Raw genomic sequence first — 23,396 nt, forward strand, 5'->3', positions numbered from 1 at the left:
GCTTTGGGTGTTGTATGTTGGCGGGAGGTCCTCTATTAGAGGCTTTATTATATGTATGTGGATGAGGAGAGCGGTAGGGATGTGGGTTTCTGGAGTTGTGAGGTGAATCATAGTGAGGTCTAAATTGTGGTTGGCGGATCTGACTCCTTGATGGGGTTCTATGGTAAGGACCCCTTGTTTGAGTGGAGTAGTCATAATGATAATCATTATAGTAATAGCCATTACCCACTCTCTCATCTCTATATTGCGGATAATAATCCGGTGCAGGGGACTGGAACCTTGTTCTGGGTAAATGGTTATTGGTTCTGATGGGGGATCTGGAATAAGATCTCCGCCTATACTGAGGATAAGCACCCGATGGTCTATTGTTATCACGAGGAGTATGGTGATAATTCATCAGAGGTGCAAATTTATTGGAAGTGGGAATATTGTAGCTTGGTTTAGAGGCTGCGGGTCCCGGCGAGACCATTGAAGGGTTTCTATTCCTAGGAGTTGGTGTCTGCGGGGGTAAGGGTCCCTTTTTGGATTTTGGATTTTTAGAGGGTTGATGGTGGATAGAAGGATGAGCTACCTTAGATACATCTCCAGATACAAAATCATAGTTAACTGATTCCCATTTAAAAACAGATTTCTCTTTATAATCATAATAGTCTCTAGTATATTTCTTCTTTTTCTTAATTTTTTGTTCTTTTTCTGTTTTTTCCAATAAACCTTTAAGTTTCTCGGACTCTGTTTTGTATTCTTCCCTATCCATATAGGGAACAAGTAAATCCTTAGTTTTGTTAATTTCTGTATCTAAGTACATCAATTTCTTTTTCTTCCTGGCTAACAGGAATTCAAACAGTTCAAGTCCCTTAGTATTAAAAAATATGTACCACTCCGATTCACTATTAATATCTCCTACTTCCGGGGGGATATCCCATCTGAGAGATCTAGGGACCAGACCTTCTTTTAAATACTTTTCTAGGAGGGAGATATCCCATAATGTGCGGATCTCAGAAGTTGTATGATTAGAAAGATGTAGGAACAGACCATGCAGATCATTGGATAGTTTATCATGAGTAAACACATCATCAGTAATAATGGATCTATTTGATCTATATTCAAAAATATCCATTCCAAATATTGAATATTAATCCGGACTACACCTTGCTGCTAGTATATGAGGTAAAATTGGTATATAAAATTGGAATGAAACAGCGCTAGGTGTCTAATAATTATTCAGATAAATGAGTATATGGATTAAAAAGATGATTAGTTAAGCTGCTAGCATAGAAAGTAAACCTCAAGAAACTTCGGATAATAAGTCATAAAATATGCAGCGCTCATAAATTAGGTCTCAAGATCCACAGGAACCTATTAGCATACAATTATTCTAAATATACCATTAAATATAAAGCATATAGAACTGGTGACTTCTATGGTGCATCCCCGGTTGGAGAACCGGAACAAAGTTCGTGACTCTTGTGTTGGACAAGCTGAAAGAAGTTTGCACTAACCAGATATCTCAGCACATGGAGCATGGAGTAATTAAGACCTACTCCTGGTACTCTGAAAGGAAGCCACTGGAAAGGATGATGTCATCTGATCTCTCGCCACTAGATGTCATGTTCCCAGAACAGCAGGACGATGATTCCAGAAATGCACATCAGCCAGTAAGGAGATGAATCCAGCAAGCCAGCCAGCATCACAGAGGAGACCAAGAGGAACCAGGCACCTTCAAAAAACCCAGGCTCCAAAAGGTCACAGGAACAAGGGGCAGCTAAAAGATATGTCCAGACAGTGGGGGGGGCACCTCCCTGACGCGTTTCGTGTCAACACACGTTTTCAAAGGGGGTGCATTGCAGGGAAATCGATCGTTTTTATATTCCGCGGTGCGCATGCGCAGTACGCACCGGTGACGTCATTGCGGTAAAGCCGCGCATGCGCAGTACGCACATACGGCGGCCATTTTCTCGAAGAACAGTGCAGATGGACAACAGGAGGTGAAACCCATGTTAAGGGATGCAGATGGAGACAGTCTAATCTGTGGAGCCATTACTATGCAGTGAGGCAAAAAAGGAATGCTAACCTTGTGTGCAGAGTATATGTAGTTATTAAACATGGGGAAATAACTATATAAACTGCCTCTATGGACATGGCTCACAAAAAGACTATAAGGACATAGGTTAATATGTATATATGTTATTGCGATGGGATATATCTGTTGTGCCTATGGCCTTCGGATGCGTTTTTACCATGTGGATTTTATTTTATTCACACTCCTATTAATGTCCCCTTGATTTCTTATTGTTATTTAAACATTTGCTTTTTACTTTATGTATTAACTGTGGTCACATGCGTTTCTGTAATTTTAGACGTTTGTCTGTTATATTTTAGTGGTATGACTCCACAGTTTGTCTTTGCATGTAAGACCTAGGTACATATGGCGCAGTATGAGAACGTTTGATATGCATGGTCATGCTGCATATTTGACGGGTTCTTGTGTCAATTATTTACCCTATGTTCCTGCGTTATGCCTATACATACATTCACCAGGTTGAATACCTGTCCGAATAGTTCCCATCGCAATAACATATATACATATTAACCTATGTCCTTATAGTCTTTTTGTGAGCCATGTCCATAGAGGCAGTTTATATAGTTATTTCCCCATGTTTAATAACTACATATACTCTGCACACAAGGTTAGCATTCCTTTTTTGCCTCACTGCATAGTAATGGCTCCACAGATTAGACTGTCTCCATCTGCATCCCTTAACATGGGTTTCACCTCCTGTTGTCCATCTGCACTGTTCTTCGAGAAAATGGCCGCCGTATGTGCGTACTGCGCATGCGCGGCTTTACCGCAATGACGTCACCGGTGCGTACTGCGCATGCGCACCGCGGAATATAAAAACGATCGATTTCCCTGCAATGCACCCCCTTTGAAAACGTGTGTTGACACGAAACGCGTCAGGGAGGTGCCCCCCCCACTGTCTGGACATATCTTTTAGCTGCCCCTTGTTCCTGTGACCTTTTGGAGCCTGGGTTTTTTGAAGGTGCCTGGTTCCTCTTGGTCTCCTCTGTGATGCTGGCTGGCTTGCTGGATTCATCTCCTTACTGGCTGATGTGCATTTCTGGAATCATCGTCCTGCTGTTCTGGGAACATGACATCTAGTGGCGAGAGATCAGATGACATCATCCTTTCCAGTGGCTTCCTTTCAGAGTACCAGGAGTAGGTCTTAATTACTCCATGCTCCATGTGCTGAGATATCTGGTTAGTGCAAACTTCTTTCAGCTTGTCCAACACAAGAGTCACGAACTTTGTTCCGGTTCTCCAACCGGGGATGCACCATAGAAGTCACCAGTTCTATATGCTTTATATTTAATGGTATATTTAGAATAATTGTATGCTAATAGGTTCCTGTGGATCTTGAGACCTAATTTATGAGCGCTGCATATTTTATGACTTATTATCCGAAGTTTCTTGAGGTTTACTTTCTATGCTAGCAGCTTAACTAATCATCTTTTTAATCCATATACTCATTTATCTGAATAATTATTAGACACCTAGCGCTGTTTCATTCCAATTTTATATACCAATTTTACCTCATATACTAGCAGCAAGGTGTAGTCCGGATTAATATTCAATATTTGGAATGGATATTTTTGAATATAGATCAAATAGATCCATTATTACTGATGATGTGTTTACTCATGATAAACTATCCAATGATCTGCATGGTCTGTTCCTACATCTTTCTAATCATACAACTTCTGAGATCCGCACATTATGGGATATCTCCCTCCTAGAAAAGTATTTAAAAGAAGGTCTGGTCCCTAGATCTCTCAGATGGGATATCCCCCCGGAAGTAGGAGATATTAATAGTGAATCGGAGTGGTACATATTTTTTAATACTAAGGGACTTGAACTGTTTGAATTCCTGTTAGCCAGGAAGAAAAAGAAATTGATGTACTTAGATACAGAAATTAACAAAACTAAGGATTTACTTGTTCCCTATATGGATAGGGAAGAATACAAAACAGAGTCCGAGAAACTTAAAGGTTTATTGGAAAAAACAGAAAAAGAACAAAAAATTAAGAAAAAGAAGAAATATACTAGAGACTATTATGATTATAAAGAGAAATCTGTTTTTAAATGGGAATCAGTTAACTATGATTTTGTATCTGGAGATGTATCTAAGGTAGCTCATCCTTCTATCCACCATCAACCCTCTAAAAATCCAAAATCCAAAAAGGGACCCTTACCCCCGCAGACACCAACTCCTAGGAATAGAAACCCTTCAATGGTCTCGCCGGGACCCGCAGCCTCTAAACCAAGCTACAATATTCCCACTTCCAATAAATTTGCACCTCTGATGAATTATCACCATACTCCTCGTGATAACAATAGACCATCGGGTGCTTATCCTCAGTATAGGCGGAGATCTTATTCCAGATCCCCCATCAGAACCAATAACCATTTACCCAGAACAAGGTTCCAGTCCCCTGCACCGGATTATTATCCGCAATATAGAGATGAGAGAGTGGGTAATGGCTATTACTATAATGATTATCATTATGACTACTCCACTCAAACAAGGGGTCCTTACCATAGAACCCCATCAAGGAGTCAGATCCGCCAACCACAATTTAGACCTCACTATGATTCACCTCACAACTCCAGAAACCCACATCCCTACCGCTCTCCTCATCCACATACATATAATAAAGCCTCTAATAGAGGACCTCCCGCCAACATACAACACCCAAAGCCCCAACATAATGGATATAACCATTTTTTAGAGCAGGGTTCAGGGAGAAAAAGAATTTGGCGACAAGAGGAAAATGAGGAGGATCGAGGGTTAACAGACAAAAGGAGAAGGGTTTAGTGGAATCTGGTGTTTTTAATCTCAGCAGCCAAATCCTCACTAAAAACGAACTGACTCTTTTGAATAAAGGATTGAAATTTGCTCCATTTGCACCACTCAACAAGTTTGGTACATTCATAGATGTGCACAAGTTTACTAGAAAACTGGCAATAAAAAGACATTTCATTAATAATCCCATTAAGAGTGACATTACTTCAACTGCAAAGGTTAATTACAAATCTTCAAATCTTAAAAATGCCTCCCTTTTTAACCCCCCTGCACATTCCCATATTACAATTTTTAAAAATATGGTTCTAAATGACCTCGGGAAAACCAAAGTCAAAAAATACCATGACAAGTCACACATTGATAACACTATCAAAAATTTGCTAGAAGAAAAAGACCTAGTAGTGAGACCCGCCGATAAGGGAGGAGGGGTAGTTGTAATGAATAGACCCAACTACCTTACACTAGTAAATAATATCTTGGAAGACAAAGAAACTTACAGGCTTCTTAACAACAACCCGCTATGTGCCTATAAAAAAGAATTAAAATCTTTGATTAATACAGGGTATGAAACTGGAATTTTAAGCAAAAAAGAGAAGGACTATCTATGCCCCAAGGCTCCCAAGCTGCCTGTAATTTACTGTCTTCCCAAGATCCATAAGGATCCAGTCAACCCCCCAGGCCGTCCTATAGTAAGCGGTATAGGGTCACTTTGTGCACGGGTGGGAGAGTATATAGACGGTTTCCTTCAACCGTTGGTAATAAATACCCCAGCCTTTTTAAGAGATTCAAAGCAATTGCTATCTATTATTAAGGACATCAGATTGACCAAACCCACTTATCTAGTAACTGCGGATGTCTCCGCCCTTTACAGCAACATAAAACATGAGGATGGTCTCCAAGCAGTTGATTACTACATGAAAGGTGCTGCGGATATACCCCCATTACAGAAATGTTTTATAACAGATCTCCTCAAATTTGCTATGTGCCATAATTACTTCTTTTTCAGCAATAAATATTACCTTCAGATTACTGGAGTTGCAATGGGGGCAAAGTTTGCGCCGAGCCTTGCTAATCTATTTATGGCTTATTGGGAGGAAGAGATCATCTACTCCAGGGATTGGCCACATCTGTGTTTATATTGTCGATATATCGATGATATTTTCCTACTATGGGATGGGGATGAATTCTCATTGACCAATTTTTTCAAAACCTTGAATTACAACACTAATAACATCCAATTGACCTTCCAATATGATTTCCAAGAAATTAACTTCTTGGATTTAAACATTTTTAATAACGGTACAGGGCTATCTACCAAAACTTTCTTTAAACAGACTGACCGAAACAGCTTTATTCCAACCAACAGCTGTCACCTCCCTAGATGGTTGAACAACATACCTAGGGGTCAATTCCTGAGGGTTCGTCGTAATTGCGATAATGTTGAGGATTTTATCCAACAATCTAATATCCTTAAAAAGAGGTTTGTGGAAAAAGGCTACAATGTTAACACTCTACAGACAGAAATCAATAATGTTGAGAACACCAATAGAGAGCTGCTCCTTTCTACTGGACAACAAAATAAAAACATAAATAGTGATAACAGGTTCTGTCCCTTTATCACTAATTTTTCTGCCCAGTACAAAGATGTTGCCAAGATTATTCGTAAACACTGGTCTATCCTCAAAAGTGATCCAGTACTAGGTAGCTCACTACCTGATCTACCAGAAATAACTTATAGAAGAGCTTCCTCTTTGAGGAATAAACTCGCTCCAAATGTGGTAAATCCACCGAGACAGATTACGTTTTTTAATCGAAAAGGTTTCTTCCCATGCAACTGATGCATGTTATGTGTTTGTAATGGCGTTCATAAATCGCCCATTTTTACCTTTTGTTCTCGCTCTACTGGCAAACAATACACGATAGACTCTACTATCACATGTAATAGTCTCCATGTTGTTTATCTGCTGGAATGTTCCTGCGGTAAACAGTACGTTGGCAGAACTACCAGGAGACTAAGGGATCGGCTACGTGAACATCTCAAAAATATAAAGAAGGGTTTCAAAGAACACTCTTTATCTATGCACTTTCGCGAACAACATAATCAGGATCCTCATTCACTCAAATTTATTGGCATTGACATGGTCCATAAGCATTGGAGAGGAGTCCATAAACGTAGAGCAGTCTCTAGGTTAGAAACAAAATGGATCTATTTATTACGTACATCATCACCTTTAGGCCTTAACATTGAGTTGGACATCAATTGTTTTATTGACACTAGTTAATCTGCATTTATCATAACTTCTATTTTAAATTTTTATGACATGCGTTGCTGTCAGTTCGTTTTTTCTTGTGAGGTTTGGCTGTTTTTATAATGTTTTTTATAATGGTTTTTATAATTTCTTTATAATGTTTTCTATTGTTCTTCTATTGCCTTTATTGCTCTTTATTGCCTTTATCATTTTATTAATTACCTTTATTATTGTAACATTTTTACTACTGTAATCCACATATGTTATATCTGTTGTGCCTATGGCCTTCGGATGCGTTTTTACCATGTGGATTTTATTTTATTCACACTCCTATTAATGTCCCCTTGATTTCTTATTGTTATTTAAACATTTGCTTTTTACTTTATGTATTAACTGTGGTCACATGCGTTTCTGTAATTTTAGACGTTTGTCTGTTATATTTTAGTGGTATGACTCCACAGTTTGTCTTTGCATGTAAGACCTAGGTACATATGGCGCAGTATGAGAACGTTTGATATGCATGGTCATGCTGCATATTTGACGGGTTCTTGTGTCAATTATTTACCCTATGTTCCTGCGTTATGCCTATACATACATTCACCAGGTTGAATACCTGTCCGAATAGTTCCCATCGCAATAACATATATACATATTAACCTATGTCCTTATAGTCTTTTTGTGAGCCATGTCCATAGAGGCAGTTTATATAGTTATTTCCCCATGTTTAATAACTACATATACTCTGCACACAAGGTTAGCATTCCTTTTTTGCCTCACTGCATAGTAATGGCTCCACAGATTAGACTGTCTCCATCTGCATCCCTTAACATGGGTTTCACCTCCTGTTGTCCATCTGCACTGTTCTTCGAGAAAATGGCCGCCGTATGTGCGTACTGCGCATGCGCGGCTTTACCGCAATGACGTCACCGGTGCGTACTGCGCATGCGCACCGCGGAATATAAAAACGATCGATTTCCCTGCAATGCACCCCCTTTGAAAACGTGTGTTGACACGAAACGCGTCAGGGAGGTGCCCCCCCCACTGTCTGGACATATCTTTTAGCTGCCCCTTGTTCCTGTGACCTTTTGGAGCCTGGGTTTTTTGAAGGTGCCTGGTTCCTCTTGGTCTCCTCTGTGATGCTGGCTGGCTTGCTGGATTCATCTCCTTACTGGCTGATGTGCATTTCTGGAATCATCGTCCTGCTGTTCTGGGAACATGACATCTAGTGGCGAGAGATCAGATGACATCATCCTTTCCAGTGGCTTCCTTTCAGAGTACCAGGAGTAGGTCTTAATTACTCCATGCTCCATGTGCTGAGATATCTGGTTAGTGCAAACTTCTTTCAGCTTGTCCAACACAAGAGTCACGAACTTTGTTCCGGTTCTCCAACCGGGGATGCACCATAGAAGTCACCAGTTCTATATGCTTTATATTTAATGGTATATTTAGAATAATTGTATGCTAATAGGTTCCTGTGGATCTTGAGACCTAATTTATGAGCGCTGCATATTTTATGACTTATTATCCGAAGTTTCTTGAGGTTTACTTTCTATGCTAGCAGCTTAACTAATCATCTTTTTAATCCATATACTCATTTATCTGAATAATTATTAGACACCTAGCGCTGTTTCATTCCAATTTTAAATGTCTACGAGTAAGGTGGGGGAACGTTATGCATTACACTACATGTAGGTATTCAATGTATCGAATACTATTAATGAATACAACCTTCTCAGGAACCTGGGTTTGGTATCTGCCTGTATACTATCCCGAGGAAGGGCAAGGAGGGGAGGGGGAGAGGGAGGGAGAGGGAGAGAAAGAAAAAAAAAACAACCCCAAAAAGGAGGGGAGAGAATGAGAGTCTGAAGGAAGAAAGAATGAGTTTGTTAAAGAGTAGAAAGTGCAACATCTCTGGGTAAAGTTGTCAGTCGTGTCAATAGGGTCATTCAATTCCTATGAATGGCCAGTGTGGTTTGGCACATGGCAAACTATTCAATACGTACACATATACTATAGGGGCATAGAGCAGATTCACTAGGCGATGTCTAGCTCAGTGTGTCCAGTGAGTGTATCTTATGTCTTGCTTGAGCAGACAGTGTATCCATGGGTTATAGTCTCAAACAGAGGGAGGGGCAAAGTCTTTCATTATTTGTTGGTAGATGTCTGTAGTTTTGAAGTGACTCCAACATGCTCACATTTTCCTAAATCTGTCTGGAGAGTCCTTTGCTATATCAATGAATTCTTCCATCTCTGCCTCTTTGTTTATTCAAGTAAACCATTCATGAATAGAAGGAATGTGTGTAGAACACCAGTGGATAGGTATGCATTGCTTTGCTGCCTTCACCATATGAAAAGTGCAAGTGATTTAATATAAGCTTTAGAAGAAAGTGATGAATGGTGAAGTTAGAATTGCGCGGGACATAGGTCCAGGGAGTAGGTCGTCACTTGAGCAATGATTGAATGTATCTGAAGCCAATAACGCTGTAGCATTGGGCACTCCCACCAGATGTGTAGGAGTATACCAATCGCTTGGTGGCATCGCCAACAAGAGTTAGAAATACTCTGGTCAAATTTATGGAGCAAAAAAGGTACTCTATACCATCTGGAATACAGTTTGTAGTTGTTTTCTTGGGTCGAAACGCATATTGAGCCTTTGTAAATGTTCCCGTAAATCCGGTATCAGTTTTCCAGTGATAGGTCCAATTGTAAGCCCTTAGTCCAGGCCATGCATGCCTTTCTTGTGGTTGTTTCATTTTCATATCGCAACAAGGTATATATTGCAGAAATAGTTTGTCTCTGAGGGGTATCTGTAGAGCAGATTTTTTCAAATTGAGTGAGGAGCCTTGCCAGAGCCCTTTTTTGGTCTGGACTACGTAAACAATTATGAATCTGTATAAATGCCCATGGGGTTAGTTTAATTGCTGACTATTTAGCTATGAGGCGCTCTCTCATCAGGAGTACGCCGTCTTTAAAGAAATGATGAGACCTCAGGTTAGCAAGAGGTGAGGCTTCAAACATGAATGTAGGGGACATTCCAGAAGGGAAATGCAGGTTCATTCGGATAGGTGTAAGAGGACCAGATGTCGAGGACAATCCTGATTTTGCACATACCAAATGAAAACATGACAACATAGGCCCAATGAGTGGGTGTTCTTTGAGTGTGGCTGGGGTGTGTTGCCTCACCAGCCATGGACATACAGATAGGGGAGTTGCAGAGAAGGCAGCTTCCAAGTTTACCCATGCCTTCCTTGCATAGTCGGAGGTCCAATCATCTATTCTCGCCAAGTGGCAAGACCAGTAATACTGGCGAATGTCAGGCAGTCCAATTCCTCCCTTTTGCTTTAGCATTGTAAGTTGCTCATAGCTGAGCCGGGGACGTTTGTGGCACCATATGAATGTGGTGCATAACTTCTTGTAGGAGCCAAAGAATGAGTTTGTAAAACTGATCAGGACTGTTTGCATAATGTATAATAGATGAGGAAGCACGTTCCTTTTGAGTATCACAGCTCTGCCGAACCAAGAAAATATCGGTTTGTCCCAGGTCTGAAGATCATTAGTTATGTTTTGGAAAATGGGAAGAAAGTTTCTCAGATAGAGTTCTGAAAGACAAGATGGGAGTTGAACCCCTATGTAGGTAATAGCCTCTGGTTGCTACGTGAAAGGGAAATTGTCTTGTATTTGCCTGAAAATTGTTGTAGGTAATGTGATATTAAATGTATGTGATTTATTGAAGTTAATTTTAAAGTTAGAAATATATTGGAAGGTTTTGAAATCCTGGAGAAGATTGGGGAGAGTGATGTACAGTTCAGAGAGGAAAAGTAGGATATCGTCAGCAAAAGGTGGGGCCGTGGGTGTGGCGTATGAAAACATAATTAAGTCTATTAGGTGCAGGGGCAAGCCAATTTTCTGTAAGACCGCTTCCAGGTAGCCCCAGGCCAACATGTCAAATGCCTTCTCTGCATCAAGTGAAAGAAAGAAGCCTTGCTACTTCGAATGTGTCAGCCAATGATGTATATTTATTGCCCTTACGGTATTATCTCTCGCCTCTCTTCCTGGCACAAACCCAACCTGGTCAGTTGATATGAGAGAGTCAATTATGTGAAGAAGGCGATTTTTAGATCTACGTTAAGTAGGGAGATTGGGCGATAGTTGGCTACCGATGTAGCGTTCTTGCCTCCTTTCGGTATAAGTGATATATGAGGTTTTGAAAGATACAGCATTGACTGTCCCGGGGTAACCAGCAAATTAAACGCATGCAAAAAAGGTTGTGCAAGGATCTCCAAGAAGGTTTTATAATAAACCGCTGTAAACCCATCAGGGTCCGGAATCTTGCTAGGTTTCAGTTGGGAGATCACCGTTTCAAGTTCCTCAAAGGTTAACAGACCATCTAATTCACTTGCTTTTGTTTGAGAGATAGGTTTAGGGAGATAGTGGACCAGAAAATCCCGAATAATTTCTGTGCGTGGTCGAGCATCCTCTGCCAGTCACGGTGCCTGTGGAAGGTTATAGAGTGCTATATAATATTTTTCAAATTCTGCTGCTATGTCTGGCAAGGTTTTTAGGATATGACTTTGCTGATATTAAAAATATATATGCTGAAGCATAGGAGCAATGGTGGATTGGGGAATGGTGGAATGGGTGGCACTGACCACCCCAGGCCCCATGCCTGGGCATATTTGTTCTTTTTTTAAACTGTGGATGATAAATCTCATCCAGCAGCACTGCACGCACTTGCTTAAATTTTGAGAGCAAACCCTGTTGTCAGAATAAACATATTGGTGCTGCAGCTGAATGGCGTTGCTGCAAAGAAAACAACAATGGTTAACCATAAAACACAGTAAGAATAGAACATTAACTCAATAAAACAACAACTTTTTTTATTGAAATCTGTGCCAAAAAATATTAAAACTATATATGCTGAAGCATAGGAGCAATCCACTCATTGATCACCCCAGGCCCCCATGCCTGGTCATATATGTTCTTTTTTTAACTGTGGATGATAAATCTCATCCAGCAGCACTGCACACACTGACATATATTCTGAGAGCACACCCTGTTGCTGTCAGAATAAACAGATAGGTGCTGCAGCTGAATGGCATTCCTGCAAAGAAAACAACAGCGGTTAACAATAAAACAGTAACTATAGAACAGTAACTCAATAAAACATCAACTATTTTTAGCTTTTTCATTTTTTTAGTTTGTTTTATGGGGTTTGTTTTTACTTTTTGGTTTTTTAAAAATCTTTTTTGAAATGTATTTTTGTAAAACAGTAAACTTTCCAGATTTTAGAGTCTCAAAATGCGAATTATATTTTCCTGACTACCTAACATCTTTCGAGACCCTTTGTAAATATGTTCCCTAGACTGTGCTGTGCTGTACCCTATACTAATACTCCAGTAGTGTGTGGTAGCAACGGACACAGTCCTTGAGGCAGAGACCAGGTAGACCAGGACAGGAGGGACAAAAAAAAGCAGGTGTCACATATAACATGTCTGCTACACAGACATCTTTTTTGGGGTGACTTTTGGGTTGGGGTACCAGGAATGGCATCAGGAAAATGCCTCTAATGCAACTGCCTTATTGCATCTGGGTTGGGGGTTTGGGCCACAGTACTTTTTGGATACAAAAGGGACATGATGATCTCTTCCTGAAATTTTAGGAAGGATCCACTTCTTCCAGTTGATTTGGAAAGCACAAAATCGTTGCACAGAGCCAAACTAGTAACTAGTGTGACTCATGGGAGAAAGAGCACCTGGCTGTCAGGGACTGCTACAAAAAAATGTACCTGCAAGTGCTAGCAGAGATCAGGCCAGATCTTGCTAATGTTGCAGTTCTGTGTGTAATATGACAAGTGAAGTGATCTACTGACACTGCACTTGCTGGTGGTGGGGTGGTCAAAGGGGCTAAACGCAGGTGCTGGCAGGTGTCAGTGCTGATTCTGCTAATGCTGCATTTTTGGGGACACTATACTATTGTGAATGCTGGTATAATTCGAATCTGATCAAAGATATTGATCCGTTCAGACACTATACTAAAAATGGAAATTTATAGTGTGTATGTGAGCATGTTCCTGGCAATCAAACGGTTAAATGTGATGGTAATGTAGTGGCGAGCAATCTCACGCCATCTGGGAGGAATGCTAACTGACGCTAACTGTCGCATGTGACATTAATACAGTGATCATTAAAAAAATCTGTACACTGTACTAATAACACTGGTGACAGGGCAGTGAAAGAGTTAACTGGGGGGTGATCAGGGGGTTAAATGTGACCTAACAGTGCTTATACCGTGTCAGTGTGCTGCTTTGACTCATGTGGATCTGCTTTCTTCCCTTTCTGGAACAGAATGATCTTCAGGGAGAGAAGATTGCATCATTTCCTGTGCCTGTGTTCTGTGAACAAAGGCACATGATGAGCTCTGATTTGGTACAACCGATCAGCAGGTCCTAACATCATTGGCCTGGATCTGGTGAGTGATCGGTGCTGTACCGAATCACAGCACCGCCGGGCCGTCGGGCGCACATGTGCACCTCCTACTTGTCAACATGCCGGGAGCGGCATATACTTGATAATATATGTTTATATACGTGATTTAGCACTGGGAGTGCATGCTGTAGCAGTAAATCTGCTATAGTGCAGACGGCAACAGGTTAAAATCTTGGGATCAGTGTTTACATGTCTACTGTTACTACCAATGTTTGTTGTTTGTTTACTATTGTATTTGTTTAGCCCTATAACTACAGCTCACTTATATATGTTTAATTAAAGTGTGACATTACATAGTAAAAAGAGGGGGGAAAAAAAACTCTAAAAAAAGAGAGAGAATGAACTATCTCGGTACACATAAAGAGCACAGTAAATATAAAAAATTGTATTCTTTATTATAGTTACATAAAAAAAATATTTTTTGCCAAGCACATCTATTCATTCGTGTATGAACATACATATTTTGACAGAATAATATAATGCATTACATCAGTCAAAGTGTTAATCCACCCCTAAACTGATGTAAATATGGGGAAAAGCGTTTCACAGATTAACTCCGCTTTTTCCTTTAGTTGCTAATTATTGTGAGGCTTCTCATTTATTTAAAGTATAACATTAGGTTAACGATATGCCGTGTGCAAAACCACGCCTATTTTAAATAATTACCCCCCCTCAATTAAAGTACATGCTCCACCTACAATGGCTTTGTGGATGTACAGTGCAAAAGTGTCCATAAATTTTTTTTTTTAAATGTTGTCAACTATGCTGACTACCAAAATGTAACTCTAAAATATTTATTTTCTAGGTGTCCAAATATGTTCATTTATCATCTGGATTGGATTAAGCATAGCTATGATTGTAATGGGTAAGGAAATATTAAATATTTACTTTCATCTGGAATTGCTCTGGGTATTTTTGTGCATGTGTGCCTAAATATTGCAGAACTACACTGATTACTAATTTGTATGCAAAACGATAATAATGATTATAAGTCAAATACAATATATTTCTGTGTTGTATGTTTTTTTGTGTTTATAGCACCAAATGGAGTAGTTATACCACCATTGTATTTGCTCTGGTGTTAGAGTAGCCCTTATATTCGAACATAAAGGAGGGGATTTACTAAAACTGGTACACAGAATCTGGAGCAGCTGTGAATGGTAGCCAATCAGCTTCTAACTTCAGCTTGTTCAAATAAGCTTTGGCAATAAAACCTGGAAGCTGATTGGTTTCTCTGCAGAGTTGTATGCTCCCAATTTTAGTAAATACCGCCTAAAGATTGTTACAGCTCAGGCATTGATCAGAATGTTATGTGACGGTTTCATGAATGTGACATGAATAAAGTTCAGTGTACTTTTGTAGTGTGAGAATTCAGAGATAGCAGTAGTGCAAGAGAATGGGGTGGATTTACTAAAGACTAATAGACTGTGCACTTTGCACATAGCTTAGGGAATGTAGTGATGCTCAAAAAATTTCCATCATCCAATCATGTGCAAGCAAAAATGCATTGGGTAGTTTTTACAAAGTGAAGATCCAACACATTCACTAAGGGCAAATTCACACATGCAATGTTTTACTGCATTGTAAAACGCCTGTCATCACAAGGACACAGAAAAAATACTTGCTTTCTATGTCCCATTCACACTGCAATGGAGTCCAAAGCTGCATTGCAGCATTCTGTGATAAAATGCAGACTTGCTGTATTTTATCCAGGCACTGTACAGAACTGCATGACATGAATAAAGTGCACTTTTGTGCATTTCAAAAGTTTGTACAAAAAAAAAAGCTTTGTGTGATGCGCCGAATCACGCACCACACTGCCCCTTACCACAGTCAGAAACAGACAACTGCGAAGCGAAACAAATTAGAAAGCACACCAACCTTGTGCATTACCTCAGTAAACCAAAATTTTATTGAATACAGAATGATACTCACAAAGAGCGAAGAAAATAAAGCATGTAAGTCCTCAAAGGAACTTTATAATTGTGAAGCCTGCGCGAGTCCCATCATAGGGGTAGACACTCAGGGTACAGCTAACACATTTCGAAGGGCATCCCTTCTTCATCAGAGCTAACTGAACAATGAGTACTCTCTCCCTTATATACCCTAGAACTGAAGCTGGACTCTCCCTTCTGGGTTGGGCCGTCTTAGGCTGGGAGCAGGGGCCAAGGTGTCAACAAAATATCTCAACAGTATATACTGGTGATACAATTTCTGTCGGAGATCGCCGCGCCGCTGGGCTCGGCGCAGGCGCAGTACACCTCCCTGTACGCGAGCGCCGGGACTTGGCCGACCGCGGCAATCAGGTCCGCGCATGCGCAGTAGTGACCACGGGCGCGCGCCTGGCACCAATGACAGCGCAGGGCGGGATATTTAAACGGCCCTGAGCTGTCATTCAGTGCCTTTTGGTCTCCTTGTATCCTGTGAACCTGTGAACCTGTTGTAGTAAGTTGCTGACCCGGATTGTGCCCTGACCTTGCTGTTTTCTCCTGTTCTTGACCCTTGCTTGCCTGACCTCTCTCCTGAATGCCCCCTACTGGATCTGACCTGCTGTTGCTGACCTGGCGTGTGACCCGACTATTCTTTGCCCGCTGATCTGTACCGCACCGTCCCCATAGTTACCGACCCGGCTTGTATGACCCTGCACCTGCTCAGCCATCCATCCATCCGTCCCTCTCAACGGGGTCTCCAGACCTCCTCATACCTGGCTCTCTCCCGTGGGAGCCCCTGGCGAATACCCCTACCACTGACGGGTGTCCTCAGTAGTCACGACCTGGTCCTGAGGTACTCCAAGTCCATCCCCACCATCAGGGGCCCTGGTGAACAAGTACTCTGGGGCTTAGACTCCGTGCGCTGGGAACATCCGATCAGTGGAGTGCTAGTGGTCCCTTACAATTTCAATAGTGATAGTATAATACATTTACAAACTTGATAAAAATTAGATAAAAATTACAATTACCAATACATGAAAAATGCATGAACAATACATAAAAAGAGAAATTAAAAAATCTTAAGAATGATGTTGTTATACGATGTTGTTATACAAACATGCCCAGATGTGGATAATGACTGGTTAAAGATGGTATATGTGTGTATATTTAAATCCGAATAGATCAATAAACTTATGTTTAAATAGATAAATAAAATTATATTCCATTAGGAAGGATATCTCTAGGTGGAAAGTGAAAATGAATAGTTCATATAATGTAATATAAAATGAATGAATAATTAAATCAATATATATACATAAATATAAATTATGAGATGGTATGATCAGGTATAGTAAAACCTATAAATTACTGGCAACCAGGGTGTGCTTGCTTATACAGTGATTCCACATCCATGATGTTTGTTGGGGGTGATAGAGATGAGTAATAATTTCAGGCCAGCAGCAGAGGGAGATCTCGTGCCTTCATACCAAATATGGCTTCAGGCAGTCTGTGTGTGTGGAACGCACGCCAATAGAGCGTGGTGATGAATGTGCATGCGCGGTCCAACATATGCATGTACAATAAGGAGAATGTTGGTCTGTCGGTGTCGTCTTGGAACGCATATCCAACGGATCACTGCACATGCGTGGGCGGCGCTGAACACCTCGTCCAACCCCAAATCCCTTGCTAGAACACTTACACTGACGAGGCAAGGGCTGGGAGAGTGATTGAAGAATCCTCTCCATCGGGAAGTGATATATAACCCTTGCAACACCTTGTCAAATGAGGTGGCATGTTCCACAAAAAAGGCTGCGAATAACTCATTGTCCGCAGCCGTAACAGATCACACAATATCAACAATTCCTCAATGGAGAAAGAGAGAAAGCATACGAGACGAGGAAAGAGGGGGAAAGAGACACCAAAAGAGGAAGGAGATAACCAATACAGCTCCCCTTTCTACTATTAAAGTTTACAACTTATCTCATTCCATCTTTTCTGACACGGAGCTTGAACTCCTTAAAAAAGCTCTCAATTTTGCCCCTCCCAATTCCCCTAACCTGTTTGAACTTTTTGTTGATTTGAACAAGTGCATTCGAAACCTGACGGTCAAGAGATTCTTTCTACTCAAAGACAAAACAACCATTGACACTGTCAACCACGTGCATCACTCCCCCATTCCTCCTTTGTCGGATGATTCATTGGAAACGCCTATTTTAAATATTCTAGAAAACCTTTACACAGAAGGTGTTTCAATGTATAGTGAACTAGAACATCTCACTTTAGCAGAGATGGCGGCTGCCTCCCAGGGGGAGATTATGCATACCAGTTTCAAACCCAAATCCACTTTTTACCCTCACTGCGTTAAAGGTCACCATATACCCATTTTCTATGAGACAGTGTTAACAGAATTCAAGAAAATCTGTAATACTATTGCACCCGCACGGAAACACTACTTACAACAGGACCCACTCACAGCTCCTCTAAAAATACTTAAAGAAAATAAAAATGTAATAATCAGGCAAGCAGACAAAGGAGGAGGTCTTGTCATTCAAGCCCGGGATACTTATATTACTGAAGTTTTGAGACTTCTTAATGACCGTCAGACCTATGACGCCATCTCTGCTAAAGTGGATCTTATAGTCCAGTGCCAACAAAAATTCAAAACACTACTAGAGTCAGCACTAAATACTTACCAAAGATGAATTCCTTTTTTTATACACCAAAACACCCTGCCACTCCATTTTTTTTTATCATATCCCTAAGATCCACAAAAATAAAGACAACACCCCTGGCAGACCTATCATCTCTGGCATAGGCAGCCTCACAAGCAATTTAGGCTGCTATATTGATCTCTTTCTTAAAGAGATAGTGATCAATCTTGTCATATGTGAAGGACTCCAGTCACATATTAAAAATTCTGGCAGGATACAAGTGTCCTTGGATGTGGTATCACTGTACACGTCCATCAAACATAATTATGGCCTTCGAGCCATTCAATATTTCTTAGCCAAAGACTCACCACTTCATTACACACAAACTAAATTCCTATACAATTGCATTGAATTTGCCCTACAGCATAACCATTTTTCATTTTTGGACAAACACTATCATCAGATCCAGAGCACTGCGATGGGCGCTAGATTCACCCCCAGCTATGCAAATATTTTTATGGGCTACTGGGAAAACAACTACATTTGGACTAACAATCCCTTCAGTGCAAACCTGATTCTATATGGGAGATATATAGATGACATTATAATCATCTGGAACGGCACTGACTCTCAGCTAGAAGGATTTTTAGATCACTGTGGGAAGAATCCCTACTATATTTTATTCACCCACATGATCGATGATGATAAAATAGTGTTTCTAGATCTGGAATTGAGACATGACCGTAATGGTCAGATATGTTCTAAAACACATTTTAAACCTACAGCGGGGAACTCATATTTACATGCCAAAAGCAACCATCATCCACGATGGATTAAAAATGTTCCCTATGGTCAGTTCTGTAGGCTGAAATACACATGCACTTTAAAACAAGACTATATAGAACAGAGTCTGATTCTCAAAAATAAATTCAAGGAAAAAGGTTACAATGAAAATCATATTGAAACAGCCTTCAATAAATATTTACTTCTATATGACCTTAACCCCACAGTTTCCAACGACATGGCAACTTGCTCAAACTCCAAGAGCCCCACTGCTACTAGTAACCAGGTGGACGTACGGTTTTGTACTAGATTTAGCAATGAATCCTGGGACATCAAACACATTTTGTCCAAAAGTTGGAACATCCTGAAAGATGATCCCACTCTAGGAAATGTACTCCCAGATAAGCCCACACTAATCTTTAGAAAACCTAGAGACCTTAGAAGCATAATAGCGCCAAGCAGGTTACATAAAACCACAAACCAGTTCAAACCCAACCCGAGCCCTTGGTCTGTGTTATTCGATCAAAAGGGCAGCTATAGATGTTGAGTCTCCAACTGTGGCACCTGTGAGGTTTTGTGGCATCGTAAACGGGACTTCATGAGCACTGATGGTAAAAAATATCCCATAAAACAGTTTATTAACTGTGGTACGGCCTTCGTCTTATACGGCCTACTTTGTCCATGCGGCCTACTATATGTTGGCCGCACCTCCCGTTGCCTGAGGACCCGCATCAGTGAACACAAAAGTAACATCAATCAAAGTCTTTGGAATTGAGGCTATCTCTAAAGATCTAGATAACGGAAGGACATATCAAGAGCTGTGTAGAAGAGAGAGTTTTTGGATTTTCACATTGGATACTCTTTCTCCCAAAGGTTTGAACGATGATCTTGAGATACATACCCTTATATAGCCATCATTCATATGCAGATGCAGACATTCTGCTTAGATTTTTATAGTTCAGTTCCATTTCAGTCTTTCAGCGATTTTATCATTGCTACCATTATTATTAATATTATTATTATTATTATTATTGGCATAATACCTCACATATACACAGAAATACATGTGTGGTCCGTTTTATTATTTATCACTTATTGATTATTTATCTATTTGACTATATGTATATCCTAGATACCGATTATTGTGGTTTACTGTATTTATTTAATCAATTACCTTTTGTTATTTCCTTGTAATTAATTTGAGGTAATTTATTCAATGTTACTTTATTTTATTATATGATATATATATTTTTGGAATTCATCATTTTTTATATAATGGAGTGCATTAATTCTGAGACAATTTGTTTATGTCACTTTTTATCGATTATGATCCAAATCCTACACCAGGTATTACCCACAGACCATGGTGTAAATACACTAAGATGGTCACACATTTTTATATATATATATATATATATATATATAAATATATATAAATATAGATAGATATATATATAATTTTTAATATAAAATTTCATATATAATTTTTCTATCTATCTATATATATAATTTTAAATATATATATTTTTTTATTTGATATATTTCATTTTATTACATATGCACATACTGTACATACTCACACACACATATGCTGGCTTCTTTCGGCACTATATCAAGCTGATTCCTTGCTTTCAGATGCACTCACATATACATACATATCTGTCATCCCTGGTATTAAATTGGAAACTAGCTACTTTCTAGTGGTATCCCCCTGTATCAAGTATTTCATTTTTTCATTATGTATTTATTTTGTTATTATTATCATTATCAATTATTAGTATTATTATAATTTTTTATTATCAATTTTTATTATAAATTCCTTATCCAAATATTCCATATCACCACACTTTTTTACTGTCAACAGGCTTGAAGTATATAATTAATTAATTAACTCATTTATTCCTCATTTCATTTCATTTTTATTTTTATTCCTCAATGCATTCCTGTTTTTTGTGGAACGTGCCACCTCATTTGAAAAGGTGTTGCAAGGGTTATATATCATTTCCCGATGGAGAGGAGTCTTCAGTCACTCTCCCAGCCCTTGCCTCATCAGTGTAAGTGTTCTAGCAAGGGATTTGGGGGATGGCTGAGGTGTCCAGCGCCGCCCCACGCATGCACAGTGATACATATATTTATGTATATATATTGATTTAATTATTCATTCATTTTATATTACATTATATGAACTATTCATTTTCACTTTCCACCTAGAGATATCCTTCCTAATGGAATATAATTTTATATATTTTATTTATTCATTTATTTAAATATAAGTTTATTGATCTATAAGGATTTAAATATACACACATATACCATCTTTAACCAGTCATTATCCACATCTGGGCATGTTTGTATAACAACATCGTATAACATCATTCTTAAGATTTTTTAATTTCTCTTTTTATGTATTGTTCATGCATTTTCATGTATTTGTAATTGCAATTTTTATCACATTTTTATCAAGTTTATAAATGTATTATACAATCACTATTGAAATTGTATCACCAGTATATACTGTTGAGATATTTTGATGACACCTTGGCCCCTCCTCCCAGCCTAAGACGGCTCAACCCAGAAGGGAGAGTCCAGCTTCAGTTCTAGGGTACAGTGGGACAAAAAAGTATTTAGTCAGCCACCAATTGTGCAAGTTCTCCCACTTAAAAAGATGAGAGAGGCCTGTAATTGGCATCATAGGTAGACCTCAACTATGAGAGACAAAAGGAGAAAACAAATCCAGACAATCACATTGGCTGATTTGGAAAGAATTTATTTGCAAATTATGGTGGAAAATAAGTATTTGGTCACCTACAAACAAGCAAGATTTCTGGCTCTCACAGACCTGTACCTTCTTCTTTAAGAGGCTCCTCTGTCCTACACGCATTACCTGTATCAATGGCACCTGTTTGAACTTGTTATCAGTATAAAAGACACCTGTCCACAACCTCAAACAGTCACACTCCAAACTTCACTATGGTGAAGACCAAAGAGCTGTCGAAGGACACCAGAAACAAACTTGTAGACCTGCACCAGGCTGGGAAGACTGTATCTGCAATAGGCAAGCAGCTTGGTGTGAACAAATCAACTGTGGGAGCAATAATTAGAAAATGGAAGACATACAAGACCACTGATAATCTTCCTTTGATCTGGGGCTCCACGCAAGAGCTCACCCCGTGGGGTCAAAATGATCACAAGTACGGTGAGCAAAAATCCCAGGACCACACGGCGGGACCTAGTGAATGACCTGCAGAGAGCTGGGACCAACGTAACAAAGGCTACCATCAGTAACACAATATGCCACCAGGGACTCAGATCCTGCAGTGCCAGATGTGTCCCCCTGCTTAAGCCAGTACATGTCCGGGCCCGTCTGAAGTTGGTAGAGAGCATTTGGATGATCCAGAAGAGAATTGGGAGAATGTCATATGGTCAGATGAAACCAAAATAGAACTGTTTGGTAGAAACACGACTCATCGTGTTTGGAGGAGAGAGAATGCTGAGTTGCATCCAAAGAACACCATACCTACTGTGAAGCATGGGGGTGGCAACATCATGCTTTGGGGCTGTTTCTCCGCAAAGGGACCAGGAAGACTGAGCCATGTACAGGACAGAATGAATGAGGCCATGTATCATGAGATTTTGAGTGCAAACCTCCTTCCATCAGCAAGGGCATTTAAGATGAAACGTGGCTGGGTCTTCCAACATGACAATGATCCCAAACATACCGCCCGGGCAATGAAGGAGTGGCTTTGTAAGAAGCAATTCAAGGTCCTGGAGTGGCCTAGCCAGTCTCCAGATCTCAACCCCATATAAAACCTTTGAAGGGAGTTGAAAGTCCATGTTGCCCAGCGACAGCCCCAAACCATCACTGCTCTAGAGGAGATCTGCATGGAGGAATGGGCCAACATACCAGCAACAGTGTGTGCCAACCTTGTGAAGACTTACAGGAAATGTTTGACCTCTGTCATTGCCAACAAAGGATATATAACAAAGTATTGAGATGACCTTTTCATATTGACCAAATACTTATTTTCCACCATAATTTGCAAATAAATTCTTTCCAAATCAGCCAATGTGATTGTCTGGATTTTTTTTCTCACTTTGTCTCTCATAGTTGAGGTCTACCTATGATGCCAATTACAGGCCTCTCTCATCTTTTTAAGTGGAAGAACTTGCACAATTGGTGGTTGACTAAATACTTTTTTGCCCCACTGTATATATGGGAGAGAGTACTCATTGTTCAGTTAGCTCTGATGAAGAATGGACGCCCTTTGAAACACGTCAGCTGTACCCTGAGTGTCTACCCCTATGATGGGACTCGCGCAGGCTTCACAATTGTAAAGTTCCTTTGAGGACTTACATGCTTGATTTACTTCGCTGTTTGTGAGTATCATTCTGTATTCAATTAAATTTTGATTTACTGAGGTAATGCGCAAGGTTG

The 23,396-nt window shown here is 39.9% G+C and overlaps 1 protein-coding gene across 2 annotated transcripts in view; it reads left to right on the plus strand.

Moving 5' to 3' along the window:
• The window catches only part of LOC149440815 (transmembrane protein 272-like), a 91,176-nt gene that overhangs the window by 24,654 nt on the left and 43,126 nt on the right, over positions 1-23,396 (plus strand). For both annotated transcript variants that reach the window (XM_089658115.1, XM_089658116.1), the window contains one exon: positions 14,402-14,461. In XM_089658115.1, coding sequence (XP_089514241.1) covers positions 14,402-14,461 — 60 coding nt within the window. The remainder of the gene's footprint in view (positions 1-14,401; positions 14,462-23,396) is intronic.

The sequence above is a fragment of the Staurois parvus genome, unplaced genomic scaffold, assembly GCF_062004578.1.
Source record: "Staurois parvus isolate SC_StPar_1 unplaced genomic scaffold, SC_StPar_1.0 ptg001051l, whole genome shotgun sequence".
Classification (NCBI taxonomy): domain Eukaryota; kingdom Metazoa; phylum Chordata; class Amphibia; order Anura; family Ranidae; genus Staurois; species Staurois parvus.